We start from the raw sequence: 21,931 nt of genomic DNA, 5'->3' as shown, positions 1-21,931 counted from the left end.
GGCCGTGGGCCAGATAAAAGGCTTGGTGGGCTGGATCTTGCTCACCTCCTATATAGGTGATTGCAAGGAAGATGGTTGTAGTTTAGAAGGAGAACTGGTTAGGTTAGTTCAGTGTAGACTGGATGTTTAATGACTTACCTGCTTAACTTTTAATTTATTGTGTAGTTATCGCAGTTATTGAATGCTTTCTCTGGAATGAAGGGAACAGTCAGGCACAATATTGCAACTGTTGAATAGATAATCTGACCAAGATGTACATATGCTGGAATCTCCATATCAGACTTGTTCAGCATGGCTAATTTTCTGATCTTTCTGTCTAGAGCTAAGACTATAAAGAACACAGTCTGTGTCAATGTGGAACTCACTGCAGAACAGTGGAAAAAGAAGTATGAAAAAGAAAAAGAGAAAAACAAGACACTGCGTAACACAATACAGTGGCTTGAAAATGAGCTCAACAGATGGCGCAACGGTAAGATACTAATTTTTTTTGTTGCGTGAAGTGTAGGTTATTGAAGATAGTTGCATTAGTCACACTAGTTTGGATGTGGCCAAACTATGGTTTGAGAGCCACATGCAGCTCTTTTACAGTTCGTGTGGCTTGTGGAGCCTCTTCCCTCACTCTCCTCCCATCCAGCTATCAGACTGGGATAGGAAGTGGGGAAGGCTCAGGGCTTCTGCCCTGCAGTGAGGTGATGGGGCTAGGTGCTTCTGCCCTGTGGGAGGGAGCATCTCAAGGCTTTAGGCTCATGGGGGAGGGCATCTGGGAAGAAGCCTTGCTGGGCAGATTGTGTCTTCTGACTCTCCAATTTGCACAGATTTATTGTTTGTGGCTTTGAGGGTCAGTATGTTTGGCCACCCTCGACTAGATTATCATCATAGTCCCTTCTGGCCTTGAAATCTTTGCATACTTGTAATGTAAATTTTTAAAAATGTATATATCAGAAACTGATAAATCCATAAACTGCAGTATTAGTCTGAAGTCTTATCGTCATTTTTGCATTTTATGGCTTGTTATAAACACAGTGATACTTAGTTGTAGTTTTATATTTTTTGGGTCTGAGAGAAGACCTATTAACTGACTTATTTGAAAAATTATCTAATATATTGTTAGCTGTGGAATCTACAAGTGTCTAAATGATGCAAACTATTTTTATCCTTGTATAACATAGACATTGACAAAATCTATTTTTCCAGTTCAATTCAAGTGTTATAAGACTAACATTTTTAACTGGGAGAACTTTTACAGGCATGTTCATGGCTTGTGAAAACTAGGGTTGCATAGTCTTGAAACATGCTATTAAAGTAGCATATCTTTGAGGATCTGTGGTACTCATTACTCTTTTTAAAATTGTTACTGCAGTAGCTCAGCAGTTTCAGCATTGACCTGTTAAACCCAGGGTTGTGAGTTCAATCCTTGAGGGGACCATTGAGGGATCTGGGGAAAAATAGGTTTAAAAAAAAAAAAGCCGGGGGATGGTGGTTGGCCCTCCCAAGACAGCAGGGGAACTGGACTCGATGACCTCCCAGTGTTCTTTCCATCTCTGAGATGTGTATTTCCAGAAATTTATTTAACTACTGAAACGTGACTAAGATTTCTTCATATTCCAGATGGGACGATGATAGCTTTCAATTTTTACTTCAGCAGCAAAACAAAGTAAATACAGAAGAACTGTGTTGTGTTCAATTAATAGGAAAATATTAAGCTGTTGTATTTTTCAAATATATTAAATTGTATGAGAAGTGTGTCTGTTTAAAGTAAATGCACGCTAGTGTTTTGTGCTTTGTGGTAAGCACTTGTGGGATCATGGAAAGTGGAATCTTGGAAAGTTGTGTGTGGTTTTTTTTTTTTTTGTTTTTTTTTTTTTTTGGAAAACCCCTCTGGGGATGGCAAGATAGTTTTCATAATATTAACATTATTCTATTGTAGGATAGGAATATAATTACTGCCACTCAAAACAGCTTCAAATAAACAAACCTGCTTTATTCTTTGAGACTTGCAATTTTGACTGGTAAAAGTAATTGCATACATGACTAAGTACTCGCAAAAGTCTGATTAAAAATTACCACTTTGCAATATTAAAGCACAAATTAAATGGATTAAGTGGCAAGTTGCTGCCTCCTACCAATTGATGTTCCCTTTATTTTATATGCATGTGTGGAATGAATCTTATGTTTACCAATATGGAGGTGACCTGTGGCAGAGAGGTTAGGCTTGTGGGTGGAGGTGTTGTAATGGGGCAGAGGTTAGATATGGTGGGGACTGAGGGCTCTGGCTGGCTCTGAGGTAGGCCCCGGGGATCAGGAGTTTGGGGTGTGAGAGGTGACAAAGGACTAGGACAGAGGGTTGGAGTGCAGAGGAGTGAGGACTGTAGCTGGGGATGCAGGCTCTGGGATATAGCTGGGGGTGAGGGTTTTGTAGTGTAGGCTGCCCTTGGATTTCCCTCTGATTTCCCTTGTCCCCCCCAGTCCCGTCTTAGCAATGACAGCCCCTGCCCTTTAGAGTCTGATGTGTTGCCACATAGCTTATAGGGAATTTGTTTAGATGAGAGGCCTAGGGATTAATACAATATAAATAGTTGATACTATTTAATGTGTTTATCAATTGAAGGACACTGCAAGTTTTGTCATCCAGCATGCATGAGGAATGGGGATTGCGAGTTAATCAAATGTGCCAGTTCCTTGAGCTCAGTCTGTCAGCCTCCCTGCCATCAGTCTCAGCCAGGCTGCTGGCCCCCAGCCACTGGCCAGCTCAGGATGCCTGTCCTGGCTGGGCTCTGGGCTGCTAGCCCTGCTACCACCATCCCCAGCTGGGCTTTGGGCTGCTGCCTACCCTGCTCAGGCTGCTGGCCCTTCTACCATCCGCTCTGTCCAGGCTGCTGTCTGTTGACCCTGTGTTCACTAGCCTGTCCATCCACTGGCTCCTGCCAGTCTACCTATCCACAGGGGGTTGCCATCCTGGATTAACCAGAGAGTAATTGTATTGCCATCTAAGGCAGATGCCAGTTATACCAAAAACTTGGTTATTAAAGGGCTGGGTAACAATCCTATACTGTAAATATACAATAACTGTTGATTAAAACTTGAAAATAACACAGACTGGCAAAATGATAGTGACAGGGTCAAACAAGTTATACTTAATCAAACATAGGAGTTATGGGGCTCAATAATTAACTGGGTGAAATTTAAGACTAGAAAAGACCCTTTAGCTCATCAACTCTGTTTTCCTGTGTAACAAAGGCCTTTAAATGCTCTGAAATATTTTAATCATTTAATATCTATCATTCCTATAGATTATCTAACACGCAACTTTTCACTGTTTTGCCTCGAAAGGCATTTCTACAACTAACAATAATAAGAGAACATATCTAAAAATCTTTTTCCTTAAGGGGAGACTGTACCAGTTGATGAGCGGTTTGACAAAGAGAAAGCCAACTTGGAAGCTTTTGCAGTGGATAAGGATGTTCCTATCAATAATGATAAACCAGCTGCTACAATTGGTGTGACTGGTAATTTTACTGATGCTGAAAGAAGAAAGTGTGAAGAAGAAATTGCTAAATTATACAAACAACTTGATGACAAGGTATATAATTTTTGCTAACTATAATACCTCTTGGTAAGTATGTTTGGAGCTATAGTAATTAATACTTAATTCAGGCTAATCTTCATTTGCTAGTGTAAATGATCATGGTGGGTATTCTCAGTCCATTTAACACTGTCTCACTGCAGTTTTTATGGGTTATACATAAGCCGCCTCATTTGGAACTAATTGGCATCACTCCTTGCTAGTTTCTGCAGAAGGTGGAGATTGAAAGGCTATAAAGAAACAAACAAAGCTGTCAGACCATAGGAAATAAAATGGAGGATGATTGTAATCCGAGTGGTTTTTGTAGAATGTTATACATTTAGCTAGGTGGAATGCTCTTTATTAGTTATATGTCTGTGGTGATGTAGTGCTAAGTGTGGGGCAAAGGATACTGTGTGCAATTTAACGTTGATTTGAGTAATTTGTTTGGGAAAAGCTAAGATGTTGCTTATTTGTCCATTTGTATACTTTTACAAAATGTGCCACTTGATTATGTGTCTTAAACTGAAACACTATTGCTAAATAACTTTGCATTAATGAATTTCTGTGAAGCTAGGAGACTTTTCATCCCAAGTATTTTGCTTCGGAGTTAGGGAGGAAACATATGCTAATTCTTGAACTCAGAGAAGATAGGACATGCACAGGTGTAGGGTTTTACTGTTGGGTGCAAGGTAAATTGCTGTATATACGGTTAAGGGTAGAAGCCTGCTTATTATTTTCATATTCATTTTCAGTCAGTGAACTTATTGGTCTTGTATTTGTTTGATAATTGTTTCCAAAAATTGAAAGGTTAACGATCAACTGACTTCTAATATGTATTTAGAAGTTTTGTTTGTTCAGACTGTTCAATGGGTTTCTGGTTTTAACTGCAGGATGAAGAAATCAATCAGCAGAGCCAGCTAGTAGAAAAGTTAAAGACACAAATGTTGGATCAGGAAGAGGTGAGTTTCATTATTGATTTGTTCTGGATTTTTCAATTGACACAGACAGTAATTGGGGATAATGCAGAAAACAAACACTTAAAGTCATAGCTATTTTTTTTAGTAAACTGGGTAGGAAAATTAACCTGTTGACCTCAGTGAGAAGAAACATTCTGATGGTCACTTCAGCCGTCTGTGCTTTGCATCTCAGAAGCAAAGTGAAGGGGAGAAGGTATCTACAGGGATGGAGTGCTGAGGCTCCGCCCCACCTCTTCATGCCCAACTTGTGTTCCCTTTACTCTCTTTTCCCCAAACCCTCCTTACACAAATGGTTCAACTTGAGGATTACCAGGGGGCCATGGCAGTGGAAAGCAGTGTGACTGGATTGTAGCCAGCTGTGCTCCCCTGTGCCTGGCTCCTAGCTGCGTCACTTGGGGGAGTGCAGTGGGTGAGGTCAGGCTTCCCGTAGCTGCAGAGAAGCGCAGTGACCCAGTTTAAGAGATGGTGGAGAGGAGCGGGCTGGGCTGGGCTGGGCATGCCACTTCCCGTCACTCCCACTGCTGCTGGCAAGTGCAAGGGCAGACCCAACCACAGCTGCTGGTGCTAGGCCTCCCTAGTAATCTTCCAGGCCCTGGTGGGCCCCATGGGAGCCCCTCAAAATGCAGTGATGGGGATGGAGGGGCACCCCAAACAGTTCTATGAATGTGCTGGCTTTAATCATGAATCACAAAAGTTACACGTTTGTTTTTTATAATTTGGTGAGAGTCCCAGATGTGGTGAATGGGATGTGTGGGTGTCTAGATGACTGGTCTGGGAAGGGTAATGAGCAAGAAGAAGCAGGAGGCCTGGGTGGTTTGTGAAGGGGGTCAGTACATACAGTTAGGGAGAACGTTCTGAATATTGGCACCCTTTCCCTCAGGCTGGGGTAATCAAACCTGGTATGTTTTAAGGATAACCCAGGATACCTTAGTGCATTTCCTGCTTGCATGTGGCTTCAGACCTGGTCTGTATCCTGCTCAGCAGAGAGAATTTCTTATGATTGGGAGAGAGCAAGGAAAGAAATGAGGTAACTCTGCCAATAAACCGTCATCAGAGAATTGCAAAGTATCTACAGGAAAGTTTCCTAGAGATCTATCCAGAGGAGTCTTGAGACATGCTGGTGTACGTTAACAGGCTTTTCTCTCAGGCCTCTTCTGTGTAGGCTCATTTGTTAATTTTTTGTCCTTCATCCCTCTTCTACCATATAGCAAAGTATATGGGAACTCAATTGCTTCTCACTCTACAAATATCGAAGCAAAACGTTTACTTACCAGAGCTCACATCCTCTGCTTCAGGCACTCCAGAACAGTGGTCCCTGTAAGCTTGTGTGCTTGTGAAATCAGGAGAAATTCAAATGGTGATTGCACAGTCATACATGTTGTTGTGTTGCACGTACAAAACCTTTTTTTGCACATGGGTGGAAAAGATTAGAGGGAACTTTGCTCCAGAGACAGAATTCTGGCACTGGCTGGACCTCTCTCTGGAGTCAGAGGTCCTGGTTCAACACACCACAGGACAACCATCTCGTGGTGTTCTTCCTCTTAAATTCCAGTTCCTGGTCTGTCACTTTACTACTTCAGCCTCAGGATTGAATCCACTGCCTCCAGCCCTCCTGAATTATCGTTGGGACTCTTGGCGATCAAGTTGCCCTAAGGAGGGCATACATCTTGTTCTGGAAGTGGCATGTCGTCTTCACCTCACCAGAGCAATGGCCTCCCTTGTCAGCTTGTGTGCCTGTTTCAGTTCATCGACCTTAACACTCCTGCATGTCTTTTGTGCTCCCTCTCCTACATCTCAGTAGCAATCAGCCTGTGGTATCAAAATTCCTATGGCTGAATCAAAGCACCTGCACAGCCTCCTCTGCCCACAGGACTCAGCAGATCCAGTAACTGGTGTACTCCATGCGGGAGTGTGTGTGCTGCAGGTAGATGCTCAATTGGATAGTTCCTGGCAAGCAGAAAAAGAGAAATTTCAAAAATTTCTGGTTCTTTAAGCAGGGGAGTGGTACATGCCTGTGTATTTTCATGGCAGCAGAGTTCAACCTGCTGATTAGAGCAGTGGTGGGCATTGTGGGGCATCACCTTGAGTCCACTTAGGGTAACATAAGCAAGCCGTGTGTCTCTATGCTGACACTGTGTTGATCTAACTTGGTTGCAAAAAGCTCTACACATCTTGTCAAGGTAACTTTATTTTGTTGGCATAAACAAGAGAGTTAAGTCAGTGGGAGGAGCATTATAGTGTGTACACCTTCACTGTTTTTTGTCAGTGAAAGCTAACTTTTGTTGACAAAACTATCAAACTTCAGAAAAATGGTTTCAACTTCAGTTTTTCAATATTTTCAAAACTCTCCATTCTGCATTTCAGCAATGAAATATGAAAATATGGAAAGGGTGAAGTTCTGGCCCTGTTGAAGTTCAGTTGGGAGTTTAAAGAAATTGCTAAAGTGCACTAAGAAGATCTGTTATATACACTTCAAGCCTGCTTGTCTTTCCCCTCCCCACCCTTAAAGTTTTGAGTAATAGTTATCGTAAAATAAAAATGTCAGATCTCATCAGTTGGACCAGGTACTATAATGTACAATCTGCTCTTCATCTGCTGTCCCTCTATGGTAATTAACAAATAGTTTTTACCATCTGTTAATTAAAATCCTGTTGTACTGAGGATGACTAGGGGGATTGCTGTACTAAGGTGGTATATTATGTACAAATTCCAAATAAATAAGGCTTTATATTCTTTAGTATGTTTGGGGTCAAATATGTATTTCTTCTTGCTACTGAAGTGATATCTTGTGTTTAATTTCTTATCATTTGTGTAGCTTTTAGCATCTACCAGGCGGGACCAAGACAATATGCAAGATGAGCTGAATCGCCTCCAGGCTGAAAACGATGCCTCTAAAGAAGAAGTGAAAGAGGTGCTACAAGCCCTTGAGGAACTTGCTGTCAACTATGATCAGAAATCTCAGGAAGTAGAAGATAAAGCAAAAGAATATGAACTGCTTAGTGATGAACTCAATCAGAAATCGGTAGGAAATCAGGACACAATTACTAAATGTCCAGTCTGGAGTGTGTTCTTTTCTTTATCTTTTGCGGTGTTTACTCTGTATTTACAGTTCACTTCTTTGCTGTGCCAGTGAGTAAATTACTGGATACTTGTTTGAAGAACTTGTTCTAATCTCTCTGCTATGGTAACTAGCGATAGTAAATAGGCAGTGTTTGTTCACAGTCAGCAGCCTAAAGCTGGCTGGGCCTTTATTTGAAATAGCAGTTAGCATATATTTATTTATTGATGCATATTTATTTAAAGCCCTTGGTCTGATTTGATTTATTTGTTTGAACAAACAAAATACTAGTGCTGCAGTCATAAATAGTTATGTCTTCAAGTGTTCGGGAGTAATAAGGGACTTGCTTGCTGCAGCAGGCACACGTTTCTCAAAAATCTATTTTTGCCCTGTTGTGTCGAAAAGGACAACATTATTTCCCAATTAAAATTTTGTATATTCAGTTATGGATCTGAAAAAGTGCTTGATCTCCAGAATGATTTTAAAAGCTCCCGGTTTTTGTTTTCCCAGACTTTCTAGATTGAGTGGCTAGCAGACAAGGTGTTGGCAAACTAGATTTATTTGATACTGGAATGACTTTAATAGAAAGTGCTTCTCCATCTTCCTGTAGATGGGCATTATCAAACTCAAGTAGTACAAAGTCCTTTTAAATGAGCAATCTAGAACTAGCACAAAAATATTTTTAAATTTGGACTTCTCCAAAGAACCAAGCTCTAGGTCTCCCTCTTCTGTGTCTGTGTGCAAGCCAGCTTGGGAGTTAGAGTAATTATCCTAAACTTTTGGATTCAACAGTAAGCCTATATAAAAGGGATGGGCAATAATTGTTGCCAGGGAACTACTCCACAATAGCAGTGGGGTGTAGGAGTTGAGTCCAGAGTCCTTAAATTGCTACTGTTTAAAGGGCTCCCAGCCCCTTCTGCTACCATGATGTCTGGCTGCCACCTGGGGTTCATGTAGCCATTTAAAAAGCTCAATGTACATGGCAGAAACGACATCCTGGCAAGTAATGGCATGTATCACATTACTAAATGTGTAAGTGAATGTGTCTTGTTGTGGCTGGTGTGGTTAGATCCTTTGGTGTCACTGGGGTAAGTGTGCAAGGAGAGTTGTCTGGGGTTTGTGGCAGGGATTGGTTCCTGGATTAATATTTCTGTTATGAGCTGTGTGGAGTTGGTAGCGAGTACATGTTTCAGGTTTGGGGGCTGTCTGCAAGGGTTGGCCTGCCTCCCAATGTTAGTGAGAATAAGGGCTGGTCATCCTAGGACACGTTGTAGATCTTTGATATGTTGGAGAGGGTTCAGCTGGGTGCCGTTGCCTTCTGTGTTGGATATGTCATATCGTAGGTTACTCTTTGAGATTGTATTTTTCCTGATGGTCCATCCACACCTGTTTGGCCCGTGATTAGTTGCTCCTTTTGTCCTCACTGAAAGGCCAGTGTCTCATAACCACAACCTATTTTAATAACGTAAGCCAGTACTTCCAAACTTCACATACGGTAATATTTCAAACAATCCCACAGAATATAAAAGGACACCTGACTAGCATGAATTGTACAAATTTTATTGTAATCGTATGGCAGTGGTAAATGTGGGTGCTACTTTGAAGTACAGTGTGTCACAATGTTTACCTGATGTTGAGCTTATTAATGCTGATTTCATTGGAACATTGTTGGGCTTCTGAAACTTGCCTTGATACAAGTGTATTATTTGGATTCCAAGTTTCATTCTACTCTTAATAAATCTTTTCATAGCAATAAAGACAGGCCTCACATTTGTACTATCAGTAGCAAACACATTCTCTTGTTGCCCCTTCCCTTTACTTGGAAATTGTTTTATTGCCAGAGCCTGTTGCGTGTGTGTGGAATACAGTTTTAACCTGCCTGTCACAGAATAGTATGATTTACATGTGGCATTCTTAGGAAACATCCACGATTGGCTGTGGGATATGTTAGCAGTTATAGCCATGATCCAGTGAGCATATCTAGTTTCCTACAGTTCTTAGCCAAGTCCTTTTCAAAATCCAGTCTTCAGACTTAAAAGTAAAATGAGACTCTCTACTAATGCTATAAATCCAACAAGGCAGGCACTGGTGTCCCTCCCATCACTTTAAAATACATAGATGGATCCCATGCACTAGTTCTGCTCAGTCAAGGCTTTGATTCCTCAGGTGCCTGAATCTTTTTTAAATAAGACATTGCTTCTGTCCTTCATGATCCTTGATTGGCTGTGGGACATGTTAGCCGTTGTAACCAGGCTTGATTTGTTCCAGAAACTTCTGGTCACTTCAGGATAGGCTTGGTATCTATCCTGGTCTTTGCTCTGAAACATTGCCCTGAAGACAGTCATGGTCAGTATCCTCTAAACCCTGAAATATCTGGGTTCATTGGCTTTGGTACATGCACTGAGTCTTGGAGCAATTAATAACATTACCTTGACCGTGCGGGGGAAGGGATAGCTCAGTAGTTTGAGCATTGGCCTGCTAAACCCAGGGTGGTGAGTTCAATCCTTGAGGAGGCCATTTAGGGATCAGGGCAAATAGATGCCAGGGATGGCGCTTGGTCCTGCCAAGAGGGCAGGGGGCTGGACTCAATGACCTCCAGAGGTCCCTTCCAGCTCTAGGAGATGTATATCTCCATATATTGCTGGCCTCTGTGTAAGCAGTGTTACTTCCATGTTGTTAAAGCAAACTGACATTTGTCTGGAATGAAGTGTAACAGCAATGAAGGGTCCTGTGGCACCTTATAGACTAACAGAAAAGTTTTGAGCATGAGCTTTCGTGAGCACAGACTCACTTCATCAGATGCTGCATCTGAAGTGAGTCTGTGCTCACGAAAGCTCATGCTCAAAACTTTTCTGTTAGTCTGTAAGGTGCCACAGGACCCTTCGTTGCTGTTACAGATCCAGACTAACACGGCTACCCCTCCGATACTGGAATGAAGTGAATGCTCTTAAGGAGCGAGAACATTAGACATCTGTGTATTCATCAGAATGGCTGGAACTACTAGTTTTCCTCAGGGTGGTCCAGCCTTTCTATGATTAAGGTAGCTATCGCCATCCCAATCAAGATGAATTGTCCAGAAAAGCCCCATGGCTTTGGTATGATGGTACCAAGAACTGAGATGGCTCCCACAGAAAGGGCTTTTATAGTGTGTTCTGGGTCAGTTGGTAAGGTATGACAGAACCCTCAATTGTAGAAAGTACCGCTTCAGGATTGTTTTAAATTTGAGGCAATTTAAATCACCCAAAAATCAATTATTTAAATCAAGCTACAAGAAAGCTTAGATTGACTGACTGTGCTTAGAACACACTTAATTTTGCAGTAAACTGCACTGAACTCACCGGCATTTCTGGGTGTTTTTTGGGGGTATAGAAATTGGGTTCCTTTGGAAAAGTGGAATTACAAAGTAAAATAGGGAATAGACTTGAGGCATCACTATTATGGCCTGTGGTCATGATATTCCAAAACAAGGGGCATGTGTTATGTAGTATAAAATTTAGAAAATGACAGTGGTAACTGTGAACTCTAGATTTCTCTTCCTGCACATTTCTGTATTGTATGTTGTATGTGTGTGCCTGCTGAATGTTTTCTTTCACTCCTCCATTTCCACTGTTTGTTTCTGTACTGCATCTATCATTTTTATATATACTGGCTCTCTGTCTTTAAGTCAGTGCCTGAACAAACTCCTCTGCCATGCTTGCCCGAGGTCTACCACCACATAACCAAAGAACAGAAGCAATTCTCTCCACCTTCTTCTGTCTGTCTTTACATTTGTTACTTTTTAGTGTGTTGAGAAACAGAAATTGAAAGCCCAGAACTTTAAAGAAGAAAGAGCTGGTAGTTAGGCTGGACAGACTAGAGCCATTAAACATTTTTAATCAGACTGTGTATGTGTTGCATGTTTGTGATGAAATTTAATTGCAACTTAATTAAAATAAGAAATTTAGTATTTTTTAAAAAATCAAAACATCCAATTTAAATTCTAAAATAATCTGTTTTTTCTTTAATTTGTTTTAATCATGGATTTTTATCCAGCCAGATTTTGATTTAGGATGCCACAGGCTCTCCTTCCCTGCTGCTTTGAGAGTCTGTTGCTGTGGTTCAATGTCTTCTATCCATGAATACTCAGATGCTTTTGGATATAAAGCCAGGAGTAAGCAGTGTTTGGTAACATTTGTTAGGAATGTCCTTCCTGCTAAAATATTGGTAACTTGCAGGAGAAGTTGCGTCTGTATTTAAAGAATTTGCAGGACTAACAAAGTAAGATGTGGACATAACCATACCTCTGGTGCAAGATTTCCATTATCAATAATCACATCATCATCCAAGACATTGATGTTAGAGGCAATAGTGTTAAGTGTTTACCACTGACGCTTGGAGGCATATATATCTGCAATCATCAAGTCTTTGTATTGATACTAAGCAGAAGGTGAAGAACCAGGCAGCAAACCTTTGTGAGAAATGGAAAATTTGCCTGTCTGCCTCTATCTGTAGAAAAGCCAGTCTTTTGGTATAAGTTTGTAATACTGAACATAAATGTGCTTTTGATGATTTTATCAAAATTAAGGTTGGAAAACAAGGAAGAAGTAGGCTGTTAACTGGTATTGGCATGTGGTGGCCTCTTTGATTTAAATCTAAGCCTGGATTTAGCTATTGTTGGCATATGGATGCACAAAAACTCAGTCTGTAAATTGTCATACCCTTATTTTGAAATAAAATTATTGGCACTGCACAAAAAGATAACTTAGACACTTCACCCACTGTCCTGTATGTTCAGAAGGCTCTTGGCACGAATGGTCTGAAACTGATATGATCTGCTTCTGTGTAGAGGACTGTACATAAACATGTGAATTGGCCCACCAGCAAAAACATATCTAGCGATGAGTCTTTTTCTATGAGAGAGAGGGGGCAGGTAAGGATGGGTCAAATTTTAATGTCTTGAAGAGAAAATGTTGAGCGCGCGCACACACACCTATCTATGGCCGTGTCTACACTAGCCCAGAACTTCGAAATGACCATGCAAATAGCCATTTCGAAGTTTATTAATGAAGTGCTGAAGTACATATTCAGTGCCTCATTAGAATGCCGGCAGCCGTGGCACTCTGAAATTGACGCGGGCTTGTCCAGACGGGGCTCCTTTTTGAAAGGACCCCGGCAACTTTGAAATCCCCCTATTCCTATCTTCTGTTAGGAGTAAGGGGATTTCGAAGTTGCCGGGGTCCTTTCGAAAAGGAGCCTCCTCTGAACGAGCCGCGAGGCAGCGAGCCATGTCAATTTTGAAGTGCTGCGGCAGCTGGCATTCTAATGAGGTGTTGAATATGTATTACAGCACTTCATTAATAAACTTCGAAATGGCCTTTTGCATGGCCATTTTGAAGTTTTGGGCTGGTGTAGACATAGCCCACAAACCCCCCCCCCCCCCCCCCCAAACACACACACTCACTCACTCACTCACTCACTGTTGGCAGAATCATTGTCAGATTTGCAGGATTTTTTTTATTGTGTGATGTTAATTGTTAACTTTTGTTTTGCATATTACACTGTTCTACAGTGCTTGCAGGTTTTTAGCAGTTACTTTAAATCTTCGGGTAGTTACAAGATTAGGACACTTCAATGGAGAGACAAGATTTTGGTAATTTTCTATTTTATTTTTAGATATTGATATTGAGGTTACTGGATGAAAAACTAGAAGAAACTTTCCCATCTAAAAATTTAAACTGATAAAATCTAATTTTACATCTTCATCCCTTGTTTTAGGCAACTTTAGCTAATATAGATGCAGAGCTGCAGAAACTTAAAGAAATGACCAGCCATCAGAAAAAACGGGCAACAGAGATGATGGCCTCCTTACTGAAAGATCTTGCGGAAATAGGAATTGCAGTAGGAAACAATGATGTGAAGGTAAAAAGGAGCTATCATAAATGTAAAACAATTAATTCATTCATGCTTAGGTCTTTTCTGTATAGTAAAGATATAATAACTAGAGTAATTTGTAACACCTCTAACCATGTAAATATTTTCCTGTAAGATTCTGAGAGAGGATAAAGATAACTCAGGTATTCATGTTTGCCTTTTACAGCTTATTGTTTATATCTGACTTATTTATAACAAGGCATGCTGTGCAAAGACAAGAGCAGCTTAGTCTAATTACGCAAATAACAGTGCAAACATTCCTCCCCGTAATCTATCACTTCAGTCCACATCTCTAAATCACCAGATGTCATTTGGCACAGTTGATGGTACCTGTTTAGCATTGAACAAGTTGATGGTACCTGTTTAGTACTGACTGAGCATACTAGCTTTTACGTCTAAGATAGCTGTTCCTTCCAAAGTAATTAACTAAGAAGCCATATCTAGAAAAATACTGCAGCTTCCCTGTGGATTTAACGCAACTTCATTTTAGGGGCTAGACATTTATTTTCTGATTGTACTTTAAGCTGCTGTCTCCTATATTTAATTCCCTGTATAGTGAATATTTTTGTCATGTAAACCTATCACATTCTGAATATCTCATTCAGCAGCCTGAAGGAACTGGCATGATAGATGAAGAATTCACAGTTGCAAGACTATACATTAGCAAAATGAAATCAGAAGTAAAAACAATGGTCAAACGCTGCAAGCAGTTAGAAAGCATTCAAACTGAAAGCAATAAAAAAATGGAAGAAAATGAAAAGGAGCTGGCAGCTTGTCAGCTGCTTATCTCACAGGTAAATGTCGCATTACTTTAGCTTTGCTGATTCAAGTCACTTTTGAAACATGATTTCTGTGTTGGTTGTATAGTTACTTGTCAGTTGGATTGCTCTCACTTAATAGCATAAAATTTTGAAACTAGAGATACAAGGTAGATCTGTGTTTAGTGGATGAGAAGCAAGGTTTTGAGCTTACACAGAATTCTTCAGGTCAGATTTTGAAAATTTAGAAATTTTGATCAGAACTTCCTTTAGCACAAGATGGAAGTCAGAAATTTGTTTCTTCAAACCTTAGATTGTGTTCATCAACCTCTTTTTAATATCAGCAATACACTGAAATGTTAGTTATCTTAAAAACAAAACTTATTGATGATACAATGTCCATGGAGAGCTATAGATGCTAGAGGATTTAGTGTTATTACAGGAAGCATGAGAGCGCACCTGCATGGTACAAGATGTCTTAAATCCCAATATACCTAGACCTAATAGCCATTTTCATAACTTTGGCACTGAAACATTTATATACCGAGTTAATCTTGACGTTTGTGACTGACATTTGTTTTGCTGCTAGTGTTGCACACAAATAACAATCTGTCAAAGCTTGAAAAAGCAGCCTCAGTTCTGAAGCACGTTGAGGAGACAGCCAGTTTAAATATCAGTTGAAAGGTTGGGGGCAAGATATCAGAGTTGTGGACACAATTTGAACGAGTTGTCACAGTAGAACTGCTTAGTGGAATGGAACTTCATTCTAATAGTTTAACATTTCTTAAATGGTTTGAATATTTCAGGGCATTGCTCAGTTTCAATATTTTGTTTTGTCTCAAATCGCTTTTACAAATCTGTTTTTTAATCGCTAATATCTTTTGACCTTTTCAAAGTTATGAAATTAGCTGACCATATGTAATCAGGCTGGTGTTCCCTGAGGTTTTTTCTCTCTGCTGCCAGTGTGGACTTATTTCTATTTTAGTGGACAAGCAACTTTTCCATTTTTGGATAGATAAATACTCAAGTGCAACGGGGTGGATTGATTTAAATCAGGGCAAATTAAATCATCATTTTGAATCAATTTTTCCATTTATAGTTCAGCTATTTTCTAAAGAAAGGTGCATTCATAGTGATTAAAGAGAGCCTCCATACTATATTTGCTATATATTTTTAATATCTCAGCGTCTACACTTATAACTGTATACATTTATTTCAGCAATTATGTATTTTAAGTATGCTAGAAAATGGTGAATGAAAAGCTATTTGCTAGGTAATTAACTTTTGTCTTATGAGTGTCAAGCTGCATTAGGATGGTAATTGGAATTTAATACATACACAACTGTGCATAACAAATATTTTTATTAAACAAAATAAGTTTATGTATCCAAAATATTTAAGGTTATTAAAACATTTCATATTTATAGCTAAGTGATTAAAGGAAGAGATATTAAAAGTCCATGAACTAGCCTCTCTGTTAGGACATTTTCAAATGTGCCTGAGTAAAACTGACTGGAGCTTAAGATCCTACTCACCTAAGTCTCTTGAAAATAAGACAGCTGTCCCCAAGATTACATAGTTCTTTCCTTCAGACTTTTAAAACAGTTTAGATCTCATTCCCTCCTGCCTCATTTTTATTCATAAACTGGAAGAGAGACACAAGTTTTTCTTCTTTTTCAACTCTGAATCAATTTTCTCTACTTTGAATTAGTCCACATGAAGAAAATATTCTTTCTGTGACAACAGAAGAAGTTAGTGCTGTCAAAATCTGGGTTAGCATTTCAACAATCTTTGGTCCTAGAGACTTCCACCAGTTCATGCGAATAAGGAATAGTAATTTACTTGTTCCCATAACAAAAGAACTAGGGAGGTCACCAAATGAAGTTAATGGGTCACAGGTTTAAAACTAACAAAAGGAAGTTTTTCTTCACACAGCACACATCTGTGGAACTCCTTGCCAGAGGAGGCTGTGAAGACAGACTTTATCAGGATTCCAAAAAAACTAGATAAATTCATGGAAGTTAGGCCCATCAGTGGATATTACCCAGGATAGGTGGGACTGGTGTCAGAGGATGGAAATGGATGTCAAGAGGGGGATTGCTTTCATGATTACCTGTTCTCTTCACTCCCTCTGGAGCATCAGATATTGTCGTCTGTCAGAAGACAGGATTCTGGGCTAGATGGACTTTTGGTCTGACCCAGTATGGTCATTCTTATGTTCACTAGTATGACTTCTTTAAAACATCAGTAGGCCGGTACTGCATGAATGATTCATCTCCAGTCCTGAAATCTTATTACAGTTGGCATGATTGATTTGGTGATAATTAGATGCTGCTGTTATAGCAGCATCTTCTCTAGCACTTGGGTTGAGAATATTCACAAGAAAATGAGGTGGAATAAATGCTTGATCCATTCACTTCTTTACTTCTTGCAATTTGGCTTTGTTGTTGGGTATTTCTTCTTTGAATATCTTTTGAATTACACTTCCAAATTTCAGTAGCATGAGAAATACAGCAGCAATTTTTTGCAGTTTGTCCAAATTTCAGTGTATTCAGCTTATCTTCATGTCTCTTAAATCCATATTTTGGCTTAAATAAAACAAAAGTAGTCCTGTAGCGCATTAAAGACTAACAAAATTTATTAGGTGATGAGCTTTTGTAGAACAGACCAACTTCTGAGGACCTTTTTTATTTTTGTGAAGATACAAACTAACACGGCTACTTCTCTTGGCTTAAATAGTTTCATTTGTTTTGTCATAATTTTCCTCACAAATTGTCATCAGCATAGACCTGTTCTTAATAAATAACACAAAAGTCATCTACTGAATTCCAACTTACATCTTGGAGGAGAATTAGTGTGTATCCTCCTACCCTCTTTAGTAAACTTGAAGCAAAGGAGTTGTGGGAGTATTTTGCAATTTCAGCATTTCTTTGTTTTTGACATTTTACATCTTGGGTTAAAAGATGTTAAGTTTCGGGTTCCCTTCTTTATCTTCTGGATTTTTTTGTCATCTTTGTGACATTTACAGCATCAGACAAAGCTATGCATTTAACATTTCAATTTTTCTTCAGTTTGTTACAACTTTTACTACTACTTTTAGGTAATAAACAAACATCCTGTGGTATTATACAGCACATATTACTGGATCGTTGTGTGCATGGCTTCACCATCAATTAACACATTTCCCACCAATGTTTTTTGCATGTAGTTTTTTCCTTATCATACCCTGTAGTCAGCAACTTTGCAGCAATCTCAGCTCTGCTAAGCTAAGTTGAATATAGCCTGGTTATAATGATTGAACCATGTCAATAAAAAATTTGTTCTGAACAAGGCAAAAGGGGAGAACTTGAATGCGTAAACAAACTGATCATCCTTTTCATTTAGGAGGTCTTGGTAGAATTTGCTGGTCCAGATTATAAAATCTTCCGTGGTTTTACTGAACAATAGTCCTTTTTTAAGCAGATGGTTTACTATCTGACATCTGTTTTTAGTTGCCATGCTGCTGATACAGCAGATGACTCTAAAGCTGTAGAGGTTACAGATGGATGTTCATAACTCTTTACAAGTAAGCTGGACCCCAAAACAAAAAAGTCTCACATGCTGAGTATTAATCACTGCACTGCTTTCAAAGATCACTGAGATTTGTAAATTGAGTCATTTTACTGCAGCTTTGTGTACCACTATTTAAACAGTAAAGCTGACTGCAAACCCAATTTTATAAGGAAAATAAGTCATAATCATCTAAATCTTTTTAAAGCTTTATTTCTAGCAGCATACCAAATAGCTTGGGAGAAAAACTAAAATGTTAATTTGTGAATGCTTAACTGAACTTACTGTTAAACAAGAAATCTGCATCTAGGATATTTGATCACGTTAGCAATGAAAAAGTAAAATGTAATTAGGAGTACCTTCACAGCAATCTAATATGCCAACTACAGTTTGAACACAAACATTTTGAAATTTATATAAGTAATCAAGCCACCCAAAACTCAGATTACTGTCAATAATTATCATTTGCTAGCATAGTAAAACATGGTAGGGTAGTACATAAGAGTGGTGCAAAAATAAGTTGACTAACCACCAAAAACAACAGGAAATTCTGTGGTGCAAGACTAACACATCTGTTTGGACATAGGGTTCCAAGTCCACGTAAATTTATGTATCTGATGAAGTGGGTTCCAGCCTATGAAACCCTAAACACAAATTTGTTAGTCTTTAAGGTGCCACCGGACTCCTCGTTTTTGGCTGAAACAGACTAATGCTCCTACCCCTCTGAAATTTGACTAACTGGTTGATCCAGATTGTTTCACATTTGTCCACATACTCATCATCTTAAGTCACTGCATTCTGAGGAGAATTTTTCATAGTAATGTTTCATTCTGAGAACTAGGTCTTGAACTTCGTTGCAGTTTACTTTGAGCACGTGTCCCTTTTTTTACTAGGACGACAGGAATTTCTTGAAAACCTTCCTAAACAGGAAGGCTTTACAATTATTACGATTTTATTTCGAAATAGTGTGTGCATCATTTGGAAGTTGCCAAAATTATTTTGAAATAACTTGTTATTTTGAGAACTTTGCCGTGTAGTCGCAATCACAAGTCCTGTTTTGACACAAGTGTTACTCCTTTCTGGTTGCGTATGCTGCCTCTCTCCCTTGTGACTTAATTCCACCATCTCTACCCTCAGAAAAGCAAAAAGTTTAGTAACAGTCCAAGATTGTTGCTTTTTTAACCTACATGCCTTTTGTCCTGGAGTATTTTATTTATTTAGAGGCAGAGGGAGATGACTGAGAAATTAATGGATTTCTATTTGTAACTGTAATTGCACATGCAAGGAGATGGGGCAAGGTCATTTATTTGAAGTGCCCAGAACCAGAGCCCAACATGAATACAAATTTATACTCACAAATTGGTATTCACAGAACTGCAGGATTCTCCGAGAAACCACATTCAGCTTCTTTCGCTGTTGTGGAGCGGCTGTTGGCAGGAGCCGGCACCTCACGCCAATAGCTGCTCTGACAAAGCTGTACCATCCCAGTCCCATCCACTGGGGTGGGCACTAGGCTCGCCAGATTGAGGTCTGCGTGAAAGGGACGGGGGCCAGTCTATACGCATTACAGCCACACTGGATTAGCTGCCAGTGAGGGGCACTGTCTCCTGGGAGCAGCAGCTCCACAGTCTGCTCCTTTAACCCCTCCAGTTCTGCAGATATCTTCATCTTAATGAGGTGTCTGCTATCTCCTGAAGTAGGCCAGATTCTAATGCCTGTGATGATTTTGCCAGTCTCTTGCACCCAGTAAAGCAGCCTTTAATTCAGTTTTTGATAGAGGGTCATGGATTGAGCATATTTTTAATACAAGTGTTTTTGAAGTTGTTTTGGGCCTGAACTAATTTCGTTTAGATTCACATTTCACTGTCGAGTTATTTTTATAATCCACATTTATTTAAATAACATTATTTAATTTTTTAAAATATCATTAACATCCACTCCCTCAACTTTTTTCCACCCTGATGTGCAAATATAAAAATCCAAAGCTTGACTTTTTTTCCATCCCACCAGTGTATGTTACCTGTGAACAGAGGAATTTTGAAGTATTTTACAGGGTGTGGTAAGCATATTGTAAGAGTCTTGATCCTGGATTTGGTCAAGCCTTGCTCTTTCTAGAAAAAGAGAACATTGATATGCATTTGGTTTTCAAATGTTTTTGCCTTTTGAAATTTTAATACTTGTACATGGAATTTCATTTGCATGTGCCTTAAATGTAACTAACCTTGTTTTTCATTTTCAAAGCATGAAGCCAAGATCAAGTCATTAACAGAGTATCTTCAGAATGTGGAACAGAAAAAGAGGCAACTTGAAGAGTCTGTGGATTCCCTCAATGAAGAACTAGTCCAACTTCGAACACAGGGTATGAATTATTCTTTGTGTTTAATTATGTAACCTTTAATGTGACTGTGCAGTGTGCCATAACTGGCATTGAGGAAGTATGTGGCTAGTGGTTGTCCTGTCAAGATAGTGGTATACAATGTGAAATTTAGAAGTATTAGAAAACAAAATAAAATCGCTAGAGATAATGTTTAGAGACATTGTCTTCTGAAAGCTATTCAGAACAGGGGTAAGATGAAGATATAAGATGTTACCTTAAACTATTTGCATATGAAATACTTCACGCAACCTAATTCAAGGTCTAAAGTTATAAATCTGATTGTTCTTATGATTAACTAGACGACTTTAACTGACGACTTTATTTTCTTATTAGAAAAAGTCCATGAAATGGAGGAGCACTTAAATAAGGTCCAAACTGCCAATGAAGTCAAGGCAAGTTAATGTATTTTGCTGTTCCTAAATAGTTTTTAATGGACAACTTCATCATATTTTAAAAAGTAAAAAAATTTCTTTTTTTCTATAGCAAGCTGTTGAGCAGCAGATTCAGAGCCACCGCGAGACACATCATAAGCAAATTAGTAGCCTAAGAGATGAGGTTGAGGCAAAGGAGAAGCTTATTACTGAACTCCAAGAGTAAGACTTGATGTTTATTGATTTAGACTGATGAAATACTTAACTTTGATCATATACATAGCAGATTACTGAACTCCTCATAATAATTTCTCGTGGTAATTTATTATTCTGATTTTAACTAGTTCTTCAGTTGTCTTTAACCATTCTTTATAGTAATGAACACTATAACTCTTGGCTGTCACCTGAGGTACAGAGCTCAAACCAAAGCAAAGAAAATCTCATACTCTTTCCCTCCCACACACCTACCCCTTCCCTTCCACCCCCAGTCTGTTGGTCATGAGTTTCAGGGTTTGTACAAGTGCTGAGTAACAAACAATGACATTTAGCATTTCAAAACTCTGACTTTTGTGTGGATAAAGTAAAATAATGTACTAAGCATTTATAGTGAAAAAGCCTTCTTTCCAATAGTAAACATGTTTAATGGAAGCGTGATGCTTTGGTAAAGATTTAATTCATCTGACATATTACTATAATTTCTTCTGTAGATTTGTCAGATAAACAGGCCTGAGCAACAATTAGTTGCTAAGATTTCTGATTACGTTTATGATAAGTCTGAACAGACTCCTTTTGGGTGGCATATTGTAGGGAAGACTTGGAACATTAAACGTGGCCATAGTTTTTGACTTTTATGTTTAATCCAACTTTCTTTGTAAAGCCAAAACCAGAAGATGATGCTTGAGCAAGAACGTCTTAAAGTTGAACATGAGAAACTGAAAGCTACAGATCAGGAGAAAAGCAGAAAACTGCATGACCTTACGTAAGTAGTAATCATATGTCAGGCAAGAAAATGTGTGGCTGGGGATCTGAAAAATATAAATACTAGTGAGTTGAAGTGGTTTGGGAGACATTCATTGCATAACACGTTACTAAGGATATAACTGTTAGAGGTGTCACAGATTCTGTGGCTTACTGGGTCCTTTGAGTCAGAGCTGGAGCAGCTGACTGGTGATCACCTCAGGGGTCAATGGAACAGTTGGCCAGCAGCCAGCCCTGGAGCAGGAGCCAAGGGAACACTGCCTTGGGTTGGGTCAGCTCCTGTGGGGCTGGAGCAGGGCTAGAGCAGTTGTAAGCCCCAACAGCTCTGTTTTTGTCTTTCTCTCCCACCTACCCCTCCCTCCAAGTTATTTTTTAGTAAAAGTCAAGG

The 21,931-nt window shown here is 39.3% G+C and overlaps 1 protein-coding gene across 2 annotated transcripts in view; it reads left to right on the top strand.

The window, feature by feature from the left end:
* KIF5B (kinesin family member 5B) overlaps positions 1-21,931 on the top strand; it is a 60,450-nt gene that overhangs the window by 21,922 nt on the left and 16,597 nt on the right. The window contains exons 11-20 of one of the 2 annotated variants that reach the window (XM_074984966.1): positions 321-469; positions 3,387-3,580; positions 4,456-4,524; positions 7,358-7,564; positions 13,355-13,498; positions 14,119-14,304; positions 20,059-20,176; positions 20,528-20,586; positions 20,678-20,787; positions 21,443-21,544. In XM_074984966.1, the coding sequence (XP_074841067.1) occupies positions 321-469; positions 3,387-3,580; positions 4,456-4,524; positions 7,358-7,564; positions 13,355-13,498; positions 14,119-14,304; positions 20,059-20,176; positions 20,528-20,586; positions 20,678-20,787; positions 21,443-21,544 (1,338 nt within the window). Of the gene's footprint in view, positions 1-320; positions 470-3,386; positions 3,581-4,455; positions 4,525-7,357; positions 7,565-13,354; positions 13,499-14,115; positions 14,305-20,058; positions 20,177-20,527; positions 20,587-20,677; positions 20,788-21,442; positions 21,545-21,931 lie in introns of both variants that reach the window. The other variant, XM_074984965.1, reaches the window with a different exon arrangement.

This window comes from Carettochelys insculpta, chromosome 2 (assembly GCF_033958435.1).
Source record: "Carettochelys insculpta isolate YL-2023 chromosome 2, ASM3395843v1, whole genome shotgun sequence".
Classification (NCBI taxonomy): Eukaryota; Metazoa; Chordata; order Testudines; family Carettochelyidae; genus Carettochelys; species Carettochelys insculpta.
The sequence above is the reverse complement of the archived record's forward strand: the minus strand, read 5'-3'. Positions and strand labels throughout refer to the sequence as shown.